We start from the raw sequence: 16,919 nt of genomic DNA, 5'->3' as shown, positions 1-16,919 counted from the left end.
CGTTGCAAAGTATGTAGGAGGCAGAAGGAACCGTTTCCGGCCATATAAAGTATATAAGGCATGCTCCGGTAATCGAATTCATAAGATTTTTACGATTTCGATTTTAAAGCGAAAACTTGATGCTCCGGTTTAAGAAATCGTCACTTTTGTGTTCCCGAAATAAAAAGTCAATGCCTTTTTTTATATAAAATCAGATCTTATTTACTAAGGGAAAAAAAATAGTTAACTCAGTGGTCTATTGATGTTTATTCCTCATCGCCACAAAATCATTCTGCCACTTAGTTATTTTATAAACAAATAATATCTATAATAATGAGGTGTGGTCATATTTGAAATGCAAAATGTTGTCGTCGGCAAAAACAATTTACGATTTGGTAATGGGTCGCCAAAACTATCGCGAAGGTTGCCACACGTGTTCTTTGTAAATAATGCTATTTAATTTAATTACTTAACTGGTCAAAGTGCAGTAAAAAAGTAATTGCGAACATCAGAAGTAAAACTGTGAAAAAGGTGGCAGCTCTAGATTTTTTCAAGCCCTCCACTTTCTGCCTTTTCTTGGCTTCAAAGCAAGCAATTCCAAATATAAAAGGCATTTTACACGTTGTTTGATTTTGACAAATAAATTAAAACAGGCGTTTGAACAGCAAGAATGAGAAACGAATCATTCCGATAGCAAAACGATAGCAAAAATTTTTCGAAAATAATATATTCAAAAGAGCGGCGCTGCCCTGAAGGATCTGAAGTACAGTTTAAAATAAGCTGTTGACAATATAAACTAGTATTAAGATTTTAAAACTTCTAAATATATATATTATAAAAGAATATAAAATAAATAATCGCACAGTAAATAAAAACAAAAAAAAATGTTGCCCGCTAAGTAGTATGGTTTAGTAGTACAACTGTTAGGATAGGACGCTCATATTGACAATTTCGAGAGCCCAATAAGCCCTCTGTTTTATTGCTCAAAAAAAGAAAAGCGATAGATATGTTAACATTACCAACATGTTAACATAGACAATTTAATTTAACTTATGTCTCTGGAGTCTGTATGCTTTCTACGTTTTATAGTTCCTGAGACATGGCCAAATCGACTCGGCTATTAAAATTTATCAAGAATATATATACTTTATATGGTCGAAAGCATCTTCTGCCTGTTACATACTTTTCAACGAATCTAGTATACCCTTTTACTCGACGAGTAACGGGTATAATAAGAAATTTTATGATTTAAATACAAACAAGAAAGAACGCTACAGTCGAGTCCCCGACTGTCTGATACCAGTTACTCAGCTAGTGTAAGTGCGAAGAAGAAATTTTAACCCTGACAGTTTTTGGCGGTTTGTGGGCGGTAGGGTGGGCGTGGCAAAAAGTTTGTTGGCAAATCGATAAAAATTTAAAAGACTAATAAAAAACTTTATGTATTCTTAGTCTCAACTTTCTACCTTTTATAGTTCGGGACGGACAGACTGACATGGCCAGATCGACTCGACTATGATCATGACACAAGGTGCGTTCCAAAGTAAACAGGTATTTTTGAATCTGCTATCCTATATCGACTTTCAGTAAAATTTCCATGACACTTTTTAAAAATGCAAATGAAATTATTGCGTTTTAAGTGTTGTAACGAACTGTTTTTCCTATTTCGGCTCGCTACGAAATGCAACGGCTAGCTCAGAGATTTTGTTTGTTCGTCCCACCAAATTTATGATTTGTGTGATTGCCCGACCAAGAAGAAGACAGATTCTCAGATTTAACCACTTTTATTTATCGTCACTTGTTGACCAGGATTCGGCGATCCTCGCCGCTGGATGCACGTCCCTCGTCGTCCTTCCGTCGTACGCCTGCGTCGCTGCCGACGGGGATCCGTACCGGCTCGCCTGGGGCTTAGGATGTTATGGGGCAGGGTGTATCGTCCACGAGTTGAGCTAGCGCTCCCCTCCGAACCACCGTTGCGACCACTGACTCCACCGTCCCTTTCTGACTACGCTAGGTCCTCGCCGAAGGATAGCCTGCGGGCTCGACCGGGGCTTAGGATGTTATGGGGCAGGGTGTATCGTCCACGAGTTAAGCTAGCGCTTCCCTCCGAACCACCGTTGCGACCACTGACTCCCCTGTCCCTTTCTGACCACGCTAGGTCCTTGTGTTCGCTCGTCCTTCGCTGATCTTCACGTGCGGCGATCCACTCTGGATGCCCGCTTGACGCACTTGTGTTCCCGTCGTTTCACTGTCACTCGGTATCGACTCTTCGCGTACTTCTTCGCTTTCCGTATGGCTGTAAGGCCCTCGCGTACTTCTTCTTGACTGTCTGGCTGTAAGGCCCTCGCGTACTTCTTCTTGACTGTCTGGCTGTAAGGCCCTCGCGTACTTCTTCTTGACTGACTGGCTGTACGGCCCTCGCGTACTTCTTCTTGACTGACTGGCTGTACGGCCCTCGCGTACTTCTCCTTGACTGTCCTTGTGTGGCACTTCCGACCGTCTGATCGCACGCCCGTGTCCGGGCAGAGCGCCTCGCGCCCGTACTCTGCGCTTGCGCGTATGACCTACGCGTGTTTAACTGACTGACTGTCCCGAGCTGCGCCGGTGCCGTCCCTTATATCGGCCGCGGGAATCCCGTTATTTCCCTTTTTGCACACGGCTCGCTCGGGTACAAGGTCCAAACATGTCCCGTTAGTTCACGGTGCGTCCTCTTTGTGCCTGTCCAAAGTCCGCACCGTTACCGTTCGACCTTTGTGCCCTTGGCTGGCTTGAGTCCAAGGTCCAGCGCGGTACCGTTAACTCACGGTCTCTCCGCTTTGCCGGGGTCCAAGGTCCATTATTTACCGTTCGACCTGACCGCCCTTGGCTCCTCTCGCATTCCAGCCGTCTTCGCTGTTGCTATGCCGATCTCCTACACCCGGATTTGTGGGGAGTTTTAAGACTCCTCACATCTCCCCCTTTCTTCGGAAGATTTCAAAAGAATGCTGCTTCCGGCGGTCCTCTGCTTCGGTGTCTCCTTGCATGGGCAACTTCCTCAATCACCTCTCGTCGACCCTGCGCCCTTTGTTCTCAGCCTGGCAGTCGCAGCTTATTAGATCCCGTCGTTCAGCGTCTTGACTTGGCATCTTGAACCTCCTTGCGCCTTCCTGATCGCAGCCTTACGTCTCAGCGTATTCGAGCATCTTGACGTGGCATCTTGATCCTCACCGTTCCATTCTCCTCACGTCGACCTGCGCCTCCTTGATCTCAGCCCGGCAGCCTCAGCCTAGTCGTTCGACGTCTCGACTCGGCATCTTGATCTTTGCGCCCTTCTCCAGCCTCCTGTATCTGTTGCCATCCGCTTCTCGTCACCAGCTCCGCATTTAAACTTGCCGCCTCTTCCTCGTTTCGCATCTCTGGCAACTCCACCGATACTCACCATGATCGACTTATCGATGTTGGCGACCGGCGTTGCCACCTCCGACTCCTACCGATATTGTCCCATCGCTGATTGCGCGATCGAGTTATCGATATTGGAGACCGGCGTTGCCGCTTCCTGTTCCGATGTTCCAATGTCGTGCCGATTGCTGCCAATAGTGTGGCAGCGTGTTGAAAATCAATTTAATATCCAGTATTTTTGTTCCCTATCGATCTCACTATCGATCGACCGCTATTATCGTAGCGCCCCCATCCCGATTTTCTCCAGTGTTTTGATGCCCACAGCTGACTTGGTTTGTTTTCATCCAAAGAAGCTTTATGGTGTCATCCTTGCATCCTGATGTTGGGGACCACCGCTGGTACGTCCCTTCTTGTTCCGGGGCTGCTGACCCTGGACTCCAAGCGCACTGGAGACCATCCTGCGGCAGCACGTGCCCCCCTCGCTTCCGCGCCTGCGGCATCCTCGCGCCGACCTGCTGCTGCGGTTGTTTCCGCACCTTCCTACCAAGGTGGGCTGTGTCGTGACCCCCATCCTCCTGTGTGCCAATCCACACGTTGATTACCTCGGAAGCGATGCTCAACGATTCGCTAAGAAAGCCTCCTCCTCCACCGTCGTCTCTACCACGATGATGCCATCCTGGCTCTCGGCATACGGACTCCCTCGTCCGGGGATGGAGTCGCGACACCAGGGGTGACGCCCGAAGCTGGAGATAGGAACCGGAATCCCTACTCCATCTCGCTCCGGGCTGTTCCCCAGAGCCGGTCTCCCGCAACTCCCGGCTGTCGCTTGTTGCGCGTGTCGTTGCGAGCTGCTCCTCCTGGCCTCCGCCCCGCGCTTGAACTCCTCCTTCTGAACGTCGGTTGGGCGTTACGATACCCTGTATCGTCTTCCCCCTTCCTCTTCTGAGAGACTGTCCTTCAGCTCTGCCTCCAAACCCCGTGCTTCAGGTGTCTTCAACCCAAGGCTCCTCCTCCTCCTTGTAGGCTCCTTGACCAGGATTTCCACGCCGGTCTCCTTCCACGATTTCACCATCTTCCCCTCTGTTCTTTTGGCCAGGACAATCACGGTTGGGCGCCAGATGTAACGAACTGTTTTTCCTATTTCGGCTCGCTACGAAATGCAACGGCTAGCTCAGAGATTTTGTTTGTTCGTCCCACCAAATTTATGATTTGTGTGACCCGACCAAGAAGAAGACAGATTCTCAGATTTAACCACTTTTATTTATCGTCACTTGTTGACCAGGATTCGGCGATCCTCGCCGCTGGATGCACGTCCCTCGTCGTCCTTCCGTCGTACGCCTGCGTCGCTGCCGACGGGGATCCGTACCGGCTCGCCTGGGGCTTAGGATGTTATGGGGCAGGGTGTATCGTCCACGAGTTGAGCTAGCGCTCCCCTCCGAACCACCGTTGCGACCACTGACTCCACCGTCCCTTTCTGACTACGCTAGGTCCTCGCCGAAGGATAGCCTGCGGGCTCGACCGGGGCTTAGGATGTTATGGGGCAGGGTGTATCGTCCACGAGTTAAGCTAGCGCTTCCCTCCGAACCACCGTTGCGACCACTGACTCCCCTGTCCCTTTCTGACCACGCTAGGTCCTTGTGTTCGCTCGTCCTTCGCTGATCTTCACGTGCGGCGATCCACTCTGGATGCCCGCTTGACGCACTTGTGTTCCCGTCGTTTCACTGTCACTCGGTATCGACTCTTCGCGTACTTCTTCTTGACTGTCTGGCTGTAAGGCCCTCGCGTACTTCTTCTTGACTGTCTGGCTGTAAGGCCCTCGCGTACTTCTTCTTGACTGACTGGCTGTACGGCCCTCGCGTACTTCTTCTTGACTGACTGGCTGTACGGCCCTCGCGTACTTCTCCTTGACTGTCCTTGTGTGGCACTTCCGACCGTCTGATCGCACGCCCGTGTCCGGGCAGAGCGCCTCGCGCCCGTACTCTGCGCTTGCGCGTATGACCTACGCGTGTTTAACTGACTGACTGTCCCGAGCTGCGCCGGTGCCGTCCCTTATATCGGCCGCGGGAATCCCGTTATTTCCCTTTTTGCACACGGCTCGCTCGGGTACAAGGTCCAAACATGTCCCGTTAGTTCACGGTGCGTCCTCTTTGTGCCTGTCCAAAGTCCGCACCGTTACCGTTCGACCTTTGTGCCCTTGGCTGGCTTGAGTCCAAGGTCCAGCGCGGTACCGTTAACTCACGGTCTCTCCGCTTTGCCGGGGTCCAAGGTCCATTATTTACCGTTCGACCTGACCGCCCTTGACTCCTCTCGCATTCCAGCCGTCTTCGCTGTTGCTATGCCGATCTCCTACACCCGGATTTGTGGGGAGTTTTAAGACTCCTCACAGTGTCAGTATGTTTTTTTATCGATACGAAAAAAAGCTACGAACAACACTAAATTTTGTTTTAAATTTGGTAAAACTTTTACCGAAGCGTTTCAATTGATGAAACAATTGCACTAGTGGTTTTAACGTTTTCAAAGTGGTCGTGAGGACATAAATGACGATGAACACGTGGGCCAATCAAAATCGCACCTGGAGAAGTCAAAAGTGAAAACAATGCTGATTTGTGTTTATGATTCCAAGAGTATTGTCCACAAAGAATTTGTTTCACCTGGCCAAAACGTTAATGGGGTGTTTTACCTTGGAGTTTTGAAGCGTTTGGTGCGCCAACGTGTCCGGTCCGGCCTCAGTCCTACTCTCTGATAACTGACTTGTAACTGTTCATCAAAACACACAAGTCGGATTAGCAAGAATTTACGTGGAGGTAAATTTATTAGCTTCCCCTAGTAGATCCAACATTCTTCACACTAGGATCAATCAATGTTATCATTATATTGGATCAGCTTAGGTCCGTTTACACTGGAGAACGCATAGGGTTTGGTGACGAATTTCCCAGTGCTCTTAATACAATTTTTAGTTGGATGATCGCTTGTCTTTAAGTTCCTTGGCGCCGTAATCAAGTGCTCTCCTGTCCCGGTTGCTTGGTGTGGAAAAAGGTAAAGTGAGTAAAGCATCCAACACGTATGTTTCCCGTCTTCTAAGCAGCGTTCTTCTGAGGACGGGAATGTTTAGAAGCAAGTTCACTTAAACCGCACCAATGGACACTAGGCCAGAGCTAGAGAGCTGAATTTTTGTAGAATTGGTAGTAATAAATTATAAATAATAATATATAAATATATTATATATAAATATATAATATTATAAATATAAATTAATACAATAAATTTAAACTGAGTTTTTTCTTATGTAACTATGCATATAATATATCATTATCATAATTTTCTACGTCCAAATGCATGGAAAATGGATCATCGCGATCCAAATCCGAGTCGCTATCATCGCTTCCCAAAAAAAAAATATTCATTATTAATTTGTTCTACATTTGGTCAAAGACATTAGAATAACAAGATGCGTAACGCCATACGATTTTTTTGCACACGATTTTTTCGTGGTGGCTTTTCAAGTGGCTCCAGGCTCTCTCGAAATTTTGTTCAAAAGCCAGTGAGCGGAGAGCTCTAGAGCCAGCTCTCTTGTACGCATTCAGCGACAGCTGACCACTGTATTGGTGCACACGTATGCACATACATTGTAAAAATGACAAGATATGCCCTTCATTTTAGAAGTTCTTAGACTTTAAATCTATATTATTTTTTATAAATTGCCACCACTTAAAAACTCTAGTTTTGCATTGCCTTAACATAACAATTATTTAAATTCAACATAGAAATAATAATAGCACAATCTATGTGCCTAATAATGCAATAATAATTTTCAAATATGATTTTATATTAGAATAGTTTTCATTAGAGTATTCAGCGTGCGACGTGTGAAAAATATAAGACGTCAATGATTCTTCGGTGCTTATGTCCGCACTTCGTGCATCAATGAAATCAATTTTGCAATAAAGAGTTTCCATATTTTTATTTATTTTATAATTAATATTTTAGTTTATGAATTATTTTTATGAAATATTTTAAATGTAATTTCTTTTTTTTTTTTTAAATTCTTTGTTTTAAATTACAGTAGTTTTAATAATTTAATTATTTACTATAGTTATTTAGTCAAATTACTAGTATAAAAATGACCAATTTTCAGTATTTAAAATGCAAATAAGATTCACTTAAATTTTTAAAAAAGCGCGCAATTATGGGTGGTAAGAAATGCTCTACGAGTAACGGGTATAAAAAACTTCTTTCAAACCAAAACATTAATCAAATTTGTTTATTAGATCAAAATTGATTTCGGCCGTAAAATCGTCTTCTAGCATAAGCACGCACACATGCACACGATCTCCTTTATTGTTTTTACTCATACAAGCAAGACAATTCTATTTTTAGATCTTAACGCTCACGATTTTAGGCGAGCGAAAAGAGAGCAATTTTGGTCGTCACCAAAAAAGTGGCTGCATAGTGCAAAACCAATGTATGGCCGTTACGCATCTTATTATTATAATGTCTTTGATTTGGTGCATCTTCATCCGTCAAAGCGATATTTCTACCCGTTACTCGTAGAGTAAAAGGGTATACTAGATTCGTTGAAAAGTATGTAACAGGCAGAAGGAAGCGTTTCCGACCATATAAAGTATATATATTCTTGATCAGGATCTATAGCCAAGTCGATCTGGCCATGTCCGTCTGTCCGTCCGTCTGTCCGTCTGTCTGTCCGTATGAACGTCGAGATCTCAGGAACTACAAAAGCTAGAAAGCTGAGATTAAGCATACAGACTCCCAAGACATAGAAGCAGCGCAAGTTTGTCGATTCCTGTTTCCACGCCCACTCTAACGCCCACAAACCGCCCAAAACTGCCACGCCCACACTTTTGAAAAATGTTTTCATATTTTTTAATTTTTGTATTGGTCTTCTAAATTTCTATCGATTTTCAAAAAAACTTTTTGCCACGCCCACTCTAACGCCCACAAACCGCCCGAAGCTGCCACGCTCACACTTTTGAAAAATGTTTTGATATATTTTCATTTTTATATTGGTCTTTTAAATTTCTATCGATTTGCCAAAAAACTTTTTGCCACGCCCACTCTAACGCCCACAAACCGCCCAAAGCTGCCACGCCCACACTTTTAAAAAATGTTTTGATATTTTTTCATTTTTGTATTAGTCTTGTAAATTTCTATCGATTTGCAAAAAAACTTTTTGCCACGCCCACCCTAAAGCCCACAAATTGCCAAAAACTGTCAGTGTTTAAGACTCTCCTTCGCACTTCCACCAGCTGAGTAACGGGTATCAGATAGTCGGGGAACTCGACTATAGCGTTCTCTCTTGTTTTTATTTTGAGATGACCTTTTATTTATATTTAGGATTGAAAGTAAAGGATCCAAAGAATCCATGGATCGGTGAAATACGTCCATTAAATTGTTAACACGAAAACTTTGTCCCGAATATGATCGTCTATCGTGCTCGTAGAATTTATTACGTGCTTCAGATGGATTCTCTCCAAAGCAACCGATAGGTAATGCTATTATAGAATGCTATTTTCTGATGACCGTGAATCAAAACTTTGTGGACAGTTGCTGACATCGGATACCATTTATAGTTATCCATATACAATGAATTAGTTATACGAAATTCGCAAGATATAGCTACTAAAATAATATAAAAATATCATGTCTCTTTAATCATTATCCCGAGTTTGCCACTGTTCCAATTCAAGTTTGTATGAGATTGAGTACAAGCTCAAAAAATCTGATCCATTCGTGCAGAGGACTGATCCCACAATTTAGATTTTCTAATTTAGCCTTAAAGTTATATTTTGTTGATATTTCGGCGGTTTTTAAAAAATCTTCTGGACTACCTCCACAGATAGGACACACCTGGCTAGATTTCGTTCCAGTTATTATATTCAATACCTTTCCGCCCGTTCAATGTGAGATGGAGGAAAAAAGTGACAACTATTTTTCTGTCGACTGAAAATGGTAAGTAAAATCTGTGAGGTTTTCAATTTATGACTCTAAACTATACTTTTCCGCGAAAATAAGTTCTTTTGTTTCTTTAGCGAATTCTGTCTTTAGAAGTCTGCAAAATCGTACGGGGGCTTTTATTTATACATAACGGTGTCTCTAAATCATTTGTTAATTTTAATGGAATGTGGCTGGTAACGAAAATTGAGTCGTTTTTGAGATGGGATTCGTCTTCTAGAAATCTGCTTGTACAGCTTGTACATACTTTCCTCGGTAGAACCGTCAAATCCAAAGCTTGCGATCAGTTTGACCACAGACATTAGAATAACAAGATGCTTAACGCCATACGATTTTTTTGCACACGATATTTTCGTGGTGGCTTTTCAAGTGGCTCCAGGCTCTCTCGAAATTTTGTTCAAAAACCAGAGAGCGGAGAGCTCTAGAGCCAGCAGCTCTCTTGTACGCATACAGCGACAGCTGACCACTGTATTGGTGCACACGTATGCACATACATTGTAAAAATGACAAGATATGCCCTTCATTTTAGAAGTTCTTAGACTTTAAATCTATATTATTTTTTATAAATTGCCACCACTTAAAAACTCTAGTTTTGCATTGCCTTAACATTACAATTATTTAAATTCAACATAGAAATAATATAATAATATTAATTCAACATAGAAATAATATAATAATATGTACCTAATAATGCATAATAATTTTCAAATATGATTTTGTATTAGAATAGTTTTCATTAGAGTATTCAGCGTGCGACGTGTGAAAAATATAAGACGTCAATGATTCTTCGGTGCTTATGTCCGCACTTCGTGCATCAATGAAATAAATTTTGCAATAAAGAGTTTCCATATTTTTATTTATTTTATAAATAATATTTTAGTTTATGAATTATTTTTATGAAATATTTTAAATGTAATTTCTTTTTTTTTAAATTCTTTGTTTTAAATTACAGTAGTTTTAATAATTTACTTTGTATACATTTTAATTACTTACTATAGTTATTTAGTCAAATTACTAGTATAAAAATGACCAATTTTCAGTATTTAAAATGCAAATAAGATTCACTTAAATTATTTTTTTATATTTTATATTGATAAAAAAGCGCGCAATTATGGGTGGTAAGAAATGCTCTACAAGTAACGGGTATAAAAAACTTCTTTCAAACCATAAGAGTTACGAATCGAAATTGACCAAAACATTAATCAAATTTGTTTCTTAGATCAAAATTGGTTTCGGCCCCAAAATCGTCTTTTAGCCTGAGTACGCACACATGCACACGATCTCCTTTATTGTTTTTACTCATACAAGCAAGACAATTCTATTTTTAGATTTTAGCGCTCTCGATTTTAGGAGAGCGAAAAGAGAGCAATTTTGGTCGTCACCAAAAAAGTGGCTGCATAGTGCAAAACCAATGTATGTTATTATAATGTCTTTGGTTTGACACTGTTATGTTCTTATGCCTCTTAAATACCTCCTCTTGCATAAGAATTATTCGACTGGCCGTAGGATTTAGGAAATTTTGGAGAGATATTTGGGCTCTGGTTTCTGTCACATGAACTATCAGGTCTACACGCTAATTTAGCTTCTCTGACTTTATTATACGATGGATAAATGTTGGTAAAATGTGTTTTATTCAAAGCTCTTATGTCGTTGTATTGGGTTTTGGTTAGAGAGCTGTCAAAAATGCAAGAGCCGGAATTGGTGTGAGCGGTACTGGCTCTGAGAAGACTTTTATTATTTTCAATATCAGCCAGATCCGTGGCCATTTTTCTTTTGAGCCGTGATCCTGCATCACTAAGGTAGTCGTGGTCGTCCCATTTGACAGTCTGAAGCGACTTGGTTGTTGTTTTGGTCCACGACAACCATCGTGGTGCCAAGTGGACTGTGTTTTTTTAAATGCTTTAATTGTACGGTTACATTTTGCCAGATTTTTCATTAAATGGAGGTGAAAGCTTCTGATTTGCTTAGCGATTTTAGCTTTCTCGTCAATAGTAATATCATTAAATTTAAATTCGCCAACAACCCAATCAACTAAGGCTTTGTCATTCCGACATCCTCTGATCCACTCATCCAGCAGAACCGATCGGCTAATCTCAATCTTGGCTTTAATGCCAAAATATAAAGAGCATAGGCTAATTTAGGCCAAAGGGGCTAATAACATTAATTTAATTACAGTTTTGAGTAAACACATCAGTTATTAGTTTTTGGCACAAATTATTTCTCACTCCACAATAAACGAACACTTTGGTTAAATTTTGCCTAAACTAAGAAATAAACAAAGACAACAACAATTACAACATGGAAGACATAATACGAAATCAGTAAGTTATATATATAGGTGACCGATTGTGATTACCTCATAAACAAAAATACTATAACTATTTATGATCAGAAACAATGAAGAGCTATATGTTACAACCGTCCAGCTCCTAGAGGTGTATTTAAAAACTCGCTCCTCTGTATAAGTTTATAGCGTCGAGCTTCAGCTGTCAACCTGATTACACAAAACCGCTCTAACTCTTTCTTCAACTCACACGCTATATTGCAGGTGATAAAGTTTTATTAGGGAGTACTAAAAAGATTCCCGCCAACAAGTACCCTATAATCGTAAAGATATCGGGAGCTGTGAGAACTAGAAGATAATTATAAAGCAAAAATAGAAGAAACGTGACTACATCGTTATTAAATGATATATATATTTTTTGCCTAATTATTTTTTAACACTTACTTTTACATCCTTAAGCGCCCAAAAATCATTGGCAATCGTTGTGTTTAGAATTGATGGTTTTTTCTTTATGCTTGGAAAGATAATTCGATCTTTCCTATTTGCTGATTTGGCTCCATTGACTACAGGTCCGTTGTTGTGTGTACCGTTGGTGTCTAAAGACGCCGAATGTATTGGACCCAGGACATCTCCAGGTGTGGATGTAAAAAGTGTAGTTAAAGTTTTATTTACTATGGTTGGTTGAATATAAGAGAGGGATAAAAGAAAGCTCTCCGTTCTTAAATTTTCATCCGTGTCAGAGTAGCTTAAAATATAAATTGGTTAGATCATATAGTATAAAAATAAACATCAAATTACTTATTTGATTCATTTTCCAAAATACTTTTTATTGTTGTATCTGTTATTTCTTCAGGGGCCTTATAATTTTCCAGTTTTCGTAATTGTTTTTGAACCATATCTAATTTGTTAATATTTAAGTAAGTTTCGGAGTTTTGGTCATGATGGATTTCATCTATTGCACGTTCTTGACGTTGTGTCTGAGGTAATGAGACAGAGGACTTGGGAAGATAATCCACAGTTGATTTTGTGTGTACCACGACGTCCCAAACATTATCAATTTTTTCTGATACTGCACCCATTGGCCTTATTTCTTTATCAAGCACTTCAAGTTTTTTTGATTTTGTCGGTGGCGTCCCAGTTGTTACATTCAAAAATTTAGATTGTTTGTTATGATCAACTACAGCAAAATGAATCTCCTGCAAAATGCTTGTCATTCTCCCGATATTTTCAGAAACTATATTTATGTAAAACTGTAATTTTTTATCAATGCTTTCTGTTGAATAGCGAAGTTCACTTAATTCGGATGTAACATGTGTCATAGCTTCATAGCTCAATGCCTTTGTGATGTCAGTTACATTTATTGTAACTGGTTTTTTCTCGCTAGCTTCGACATTAAAGTCTTCAACATGCAACAAATTATTATCTAATTGGACTTTAATACATTCCAGCTTGTTATCTATATCAGATACTTTTCGATCCAAATTAACGATTTTTTCCTTTAGAAACGTTGAAGAGTTTTGTGATTTTTTTGTGGTTTCGTAAACCACATCTAAGTTCGATGATTGACCTTGAGGCAGTCCATTAGAAATTGATTTTTCTATATCTTTTAGCTGAGATATAATAAAATCAGTTTTCACTATATTGTTCATTACCCGACTTTGCAGCGTTTCCATATTTTTCATAAGAAGATCAACTGTATTATCTAGAATGTCAATTCGTTTTAGTTTTCCTTCAAGGGTGTCCATTATAACTTCAAATATATTTAAAAGTTGTTGTTCTCTGTAATAAAATGATAAATAAAAATTATTCAATGTTAGCCTTGAATGTAAATGTGCAATATCAGGAAATACAAGAAAGAATGCCATAGTCGAGTCCCCGATAATCAGATACCCGTTACTCAGCTAGTGGAAGTGCGATCGATAATATTTTCAGAAATATCGGTAGAAATTGGGAAATAAAATAATAAAATTAAAAATATATTATAAATTTCCCAAGGTATTGGATGTGGCAGCTTTTGGGCGGTTTTTGGGATTTTGATCCTGATCATATATACTTTTTATGTCGGAAACGCTTCCATCTGCCTGTTACATACGAATCTAGTATTTTCGAGAAAACAGTATAAAAATGTAAAATAGTATTATTTCAGATAGAGAAGTCGTAAAGATTTCTTGGGTATTTAGGAGTTCCAAGGGCAGCAAAATGTTAAAAACTGTTACGCTAACCATTTTGAGAAATAGTTTTATTTATTCAAAATTATTGTTTTCCAAATTAGTATCATGTGCCAAAACAATTTTTTTCTGAATTACTAGTACAACACGATTCTTTTTTTGCTCTTGACAGTCAAAAGCACTTAATAAGTACAAGCCACATTGATTAAAATGTCTTTTACAAAATGGGAGTAAACGCATTGGTTCCAAAGATATTAGAAGACATTTTTAAGGGGGAAACTAATCGTTGCAGAAACATGTTTTTTTTACGCACAACACTTGCTTTAACAAGTTGATTTCTTTCTTGTAGCACCATCTTTTTTAATTTTTGGAATGCAAAACAAAATATTGATAAATTACGAATTCGTATACATACTCATAATATTCCGAAACAGAAAATGGGTTTTGTCAAGAAAACAGCGTGTCGGAACAACAACTGCAGGGACCGAACGACATCGGCAGAATAGCAGAAGTTCAAGTGGCTACAACAATGTATCATTTTAAGCCCGGCAACAATATTGGCCTGAAAGGTAAAATCGCTGGCTCCGCCTTGCACGTAATTCCGTTGCAGGCATTTATATATGCTGACACCACGGAAATGGCAGCGCGCGAGTTATCGGTGACGGCACAAGCATGCCTTCACCTCCCCCGAAACCACCACGGGCAGCGACCTACATATGAGACACTCAACCCGGACACACACCGCAGCAAAGTCATCAACCCACACTGGATCAGCAGAGTCAGGATTCCCAAGAATCCAACCGAAGCACTGGAAGGGGCATCCGGGTGAAAAGTGCCGACGCAAGGGGTTTCGCAGAACAAAAGAATTGTACGCTAGGCTAAGAGGAAAATTTATTCAAAAAATAAAATCATTCTGTCACCGAACTTCGAACGAGTCACTTTAAATACTAAAAATCCTCCTTGGCTTAAAGATAAAACAGAACAGATCCTCGACCACGACGTAACTGGCGCAGCCGGAAAAGGAACCTAAAGGAGATCCAGAACATCCAGAAGGAGGATATGAAGATCACCGGGATATTCTTAAATATTATACTTTAATGCAGGTAAGCAGCCGGCCAAGTGACTTCAATAAGTGAGTGCAAATGTAAAATAAAGAAAGAAACGAAATTAAAAAGAATGCAGTGCATCCGAACAAATTGTAAATTCCGTGCGCTTAAAAGAAAAACAACCGACTCCAAACATAAATAAATACCATTATACACAAGAACAAATATGCAGAATCAGCAAATTACGGTGTGCGGAAGCAAAATAAACGGCATTAACAATTGTGCATTACACACGCAAATCTAAAGGCATATTAATAAATATTAAAACGATCATCAATCGCTGATGACTGTAAGGCATCGAGCTTTAAAAAAAGTAAACACTAAATATGCGACGAAACAAATATACTATTAAACCCTAAAATTCACAATTTAAATTTCGTACTACATACATACTACGTACTACGTACATATTTTTAGCGCCTAATATGTACCACAAAAAAATAAAATAAATAATTTTTACACAAAAAATTTATAGAAACATATTTTTAGCAACGATCAATCGCTGATTGCCGCTATAAAATGCATCGCGCATTAAAATATGTACACGCCTAATATGTACCACAAAAAAATAAATAAATAATTTTTACACAAAAAAAATTTATAGAAACATATTTTTAGCAACGATCAATCGCTGATTGCCGCTATAAAATGCATCGCGCATTAAAATATGTACACGCCTAATATGTACCACAAAAAATAAAACAAATAATTTTTACACAAACAATTTTTATGGAAACATATTTTTAGCAACAATCAATCGCTGATTGCCGCTACATAATGCATCGCGCATTAAAATATGTAAACGCCTAATATGTGCCGCAATAAAAATAATAATAAATAATTTTGCATATTACACAAAAATTTTCTATGGAAACATATTTTTAGCAACAATCAATCGCTGATTGCCGCTACATAATGCATCGCGCATTAAAATATGTAAACGCCTAATATGTGCCGCAATAAAAAATAATAATAAATAATTTTGCATATTACACAAATTTTTTTTATGAAAACATATTTTTAGCAACAATCAATCGCTGATTGCCGCTACATAATGCATCGAGCATTAAAATATGTAACGCCTTATATGTGCCGCAATAAAAAAAATAATTTCCCATATTACACAAAGAAAAATTATAGAAACATACATAGGCGGCAATCAATAATAATTAATAGCCGCTCATGCATCGCGCATAAATATGTGAATATAGCCACACTGAAAAAAAAGGGAAACGAAACCTATGTGCCCCAACTTAACAAATGCTAGTGCTCCGCCACCTAAATTAATGCTTGTGTGTATATAAGTGCGGCCGATCATTTCTTTCTGTGTGCCGGGGAAGAAAGGGGAAACCGGCACCGACAGCAGTTCGTAGGGAGCCCCCCTCCAGGCCTCGGCAACCGCACTTGACAGTCGACCACTTGAGTTTGTTTATGTGGGCACACATACTTGCATACACGCCGCAGCGTCCGGCCGCTACATTGTAGACGGTGTCGCATGACAACATAAACTATACTCAGTAAAATCGACAAAACGACCGCCGCGGAGTCGGATGCTTTTGCGCATCGGATGCTAAAATAAAAATATACAAATAATCAAATTTTACGACTGCAGTGCACAATGTATCAAGAAAACACTTAGAAAAAAAAAAAAAGAGAAACACTGCACTGAAACCACTTGGCCGGGGGCTTTGGGAATTTAATTCTCCATTAATAAACATACACTAACAATATCAAATTACAGATCCCAACGTATTCGTTAGGATCGACAACACATCCCACTATCGATAAGTACAAGCAAAACAGATATACGTAGCTAAGAAAAATACCCAACATAATTTAAGAAAAGGGGAAGAGAAAAGAATACGCCACACCCCTAAACTATATATTATCCGTACTATTTTTTAACATATTCATACATTCATTATATACACATTAAACAAAAAGAAAATTTTTCTATACCTTATATATATATATTTTTTGCGAATTCAAAATTTTTATTATACCCTTATTACCCAAAAATTTTTATAAACACCTTAC

At 39.8% G+C, this 16,919-nt stretch overlaps 1 protein-coding gene across 2 annotated transcripts in view; it reads right to left on the bottom strand.

Annotated features, from left to right (window-relative positions):
• LOC26535340 (angiopoietin-2) overlaps nucleotides 1-16,919 on the bottom strand; it is a 193,271-nt gene that overhangs the window by 110,003 nt on the left and 66,349 nt on the right. Inside the window, exons 2-4 of one of the 2 annotated variants that reach the window (XM_039371516.1) lie at nucleotides 12,407-13,387; nucleotides 12,053-12,353; nucleotides 5,780-6,517 (exon numbers count right to left, since the gene is read on the bottom strand). In XM_039371516.1, coding sequence (XP_039227450.1) covers nucleotides 6,479-6,517; nucleotides 12,053-12,353; nucleotides 12,407-13,387 — 1,321 coding nt within the window. In that variant the 3' untranslated portion in view covers nucleotides 5,780-6,478. Of the gene's footprint in view, nucleotides 1-5,779; nucleotides 6,518-12,052; nucleotides 12,354-12,406; nucleotides 13,388-16,919 lie in introns of those variants that run through there. The other variant, XM_039371515.1, reaches the window with a different exon arrangement.

This window comes from Drosophila yakuba, chromosome 2L (assembly GCF_016746365.2).
Source record: "Drosophila yakuba strain Tai18E2 chromosome 2L, Prin_Dyak_Tai18E2_2.1, whole genome shotgun sequence".
Classification (NCBI taxonomy): Eukaryota; Metazoa; Arthropoda; class Insecta; order Diptera; family Drosophilidae; genus Drosophila; species Drosophila yakuba.
The sequence above is the reverse complement of the archived record's forward strand: the minus strand, read 5'-3'. Positions and strand labels throughout refer to the sequence as shown.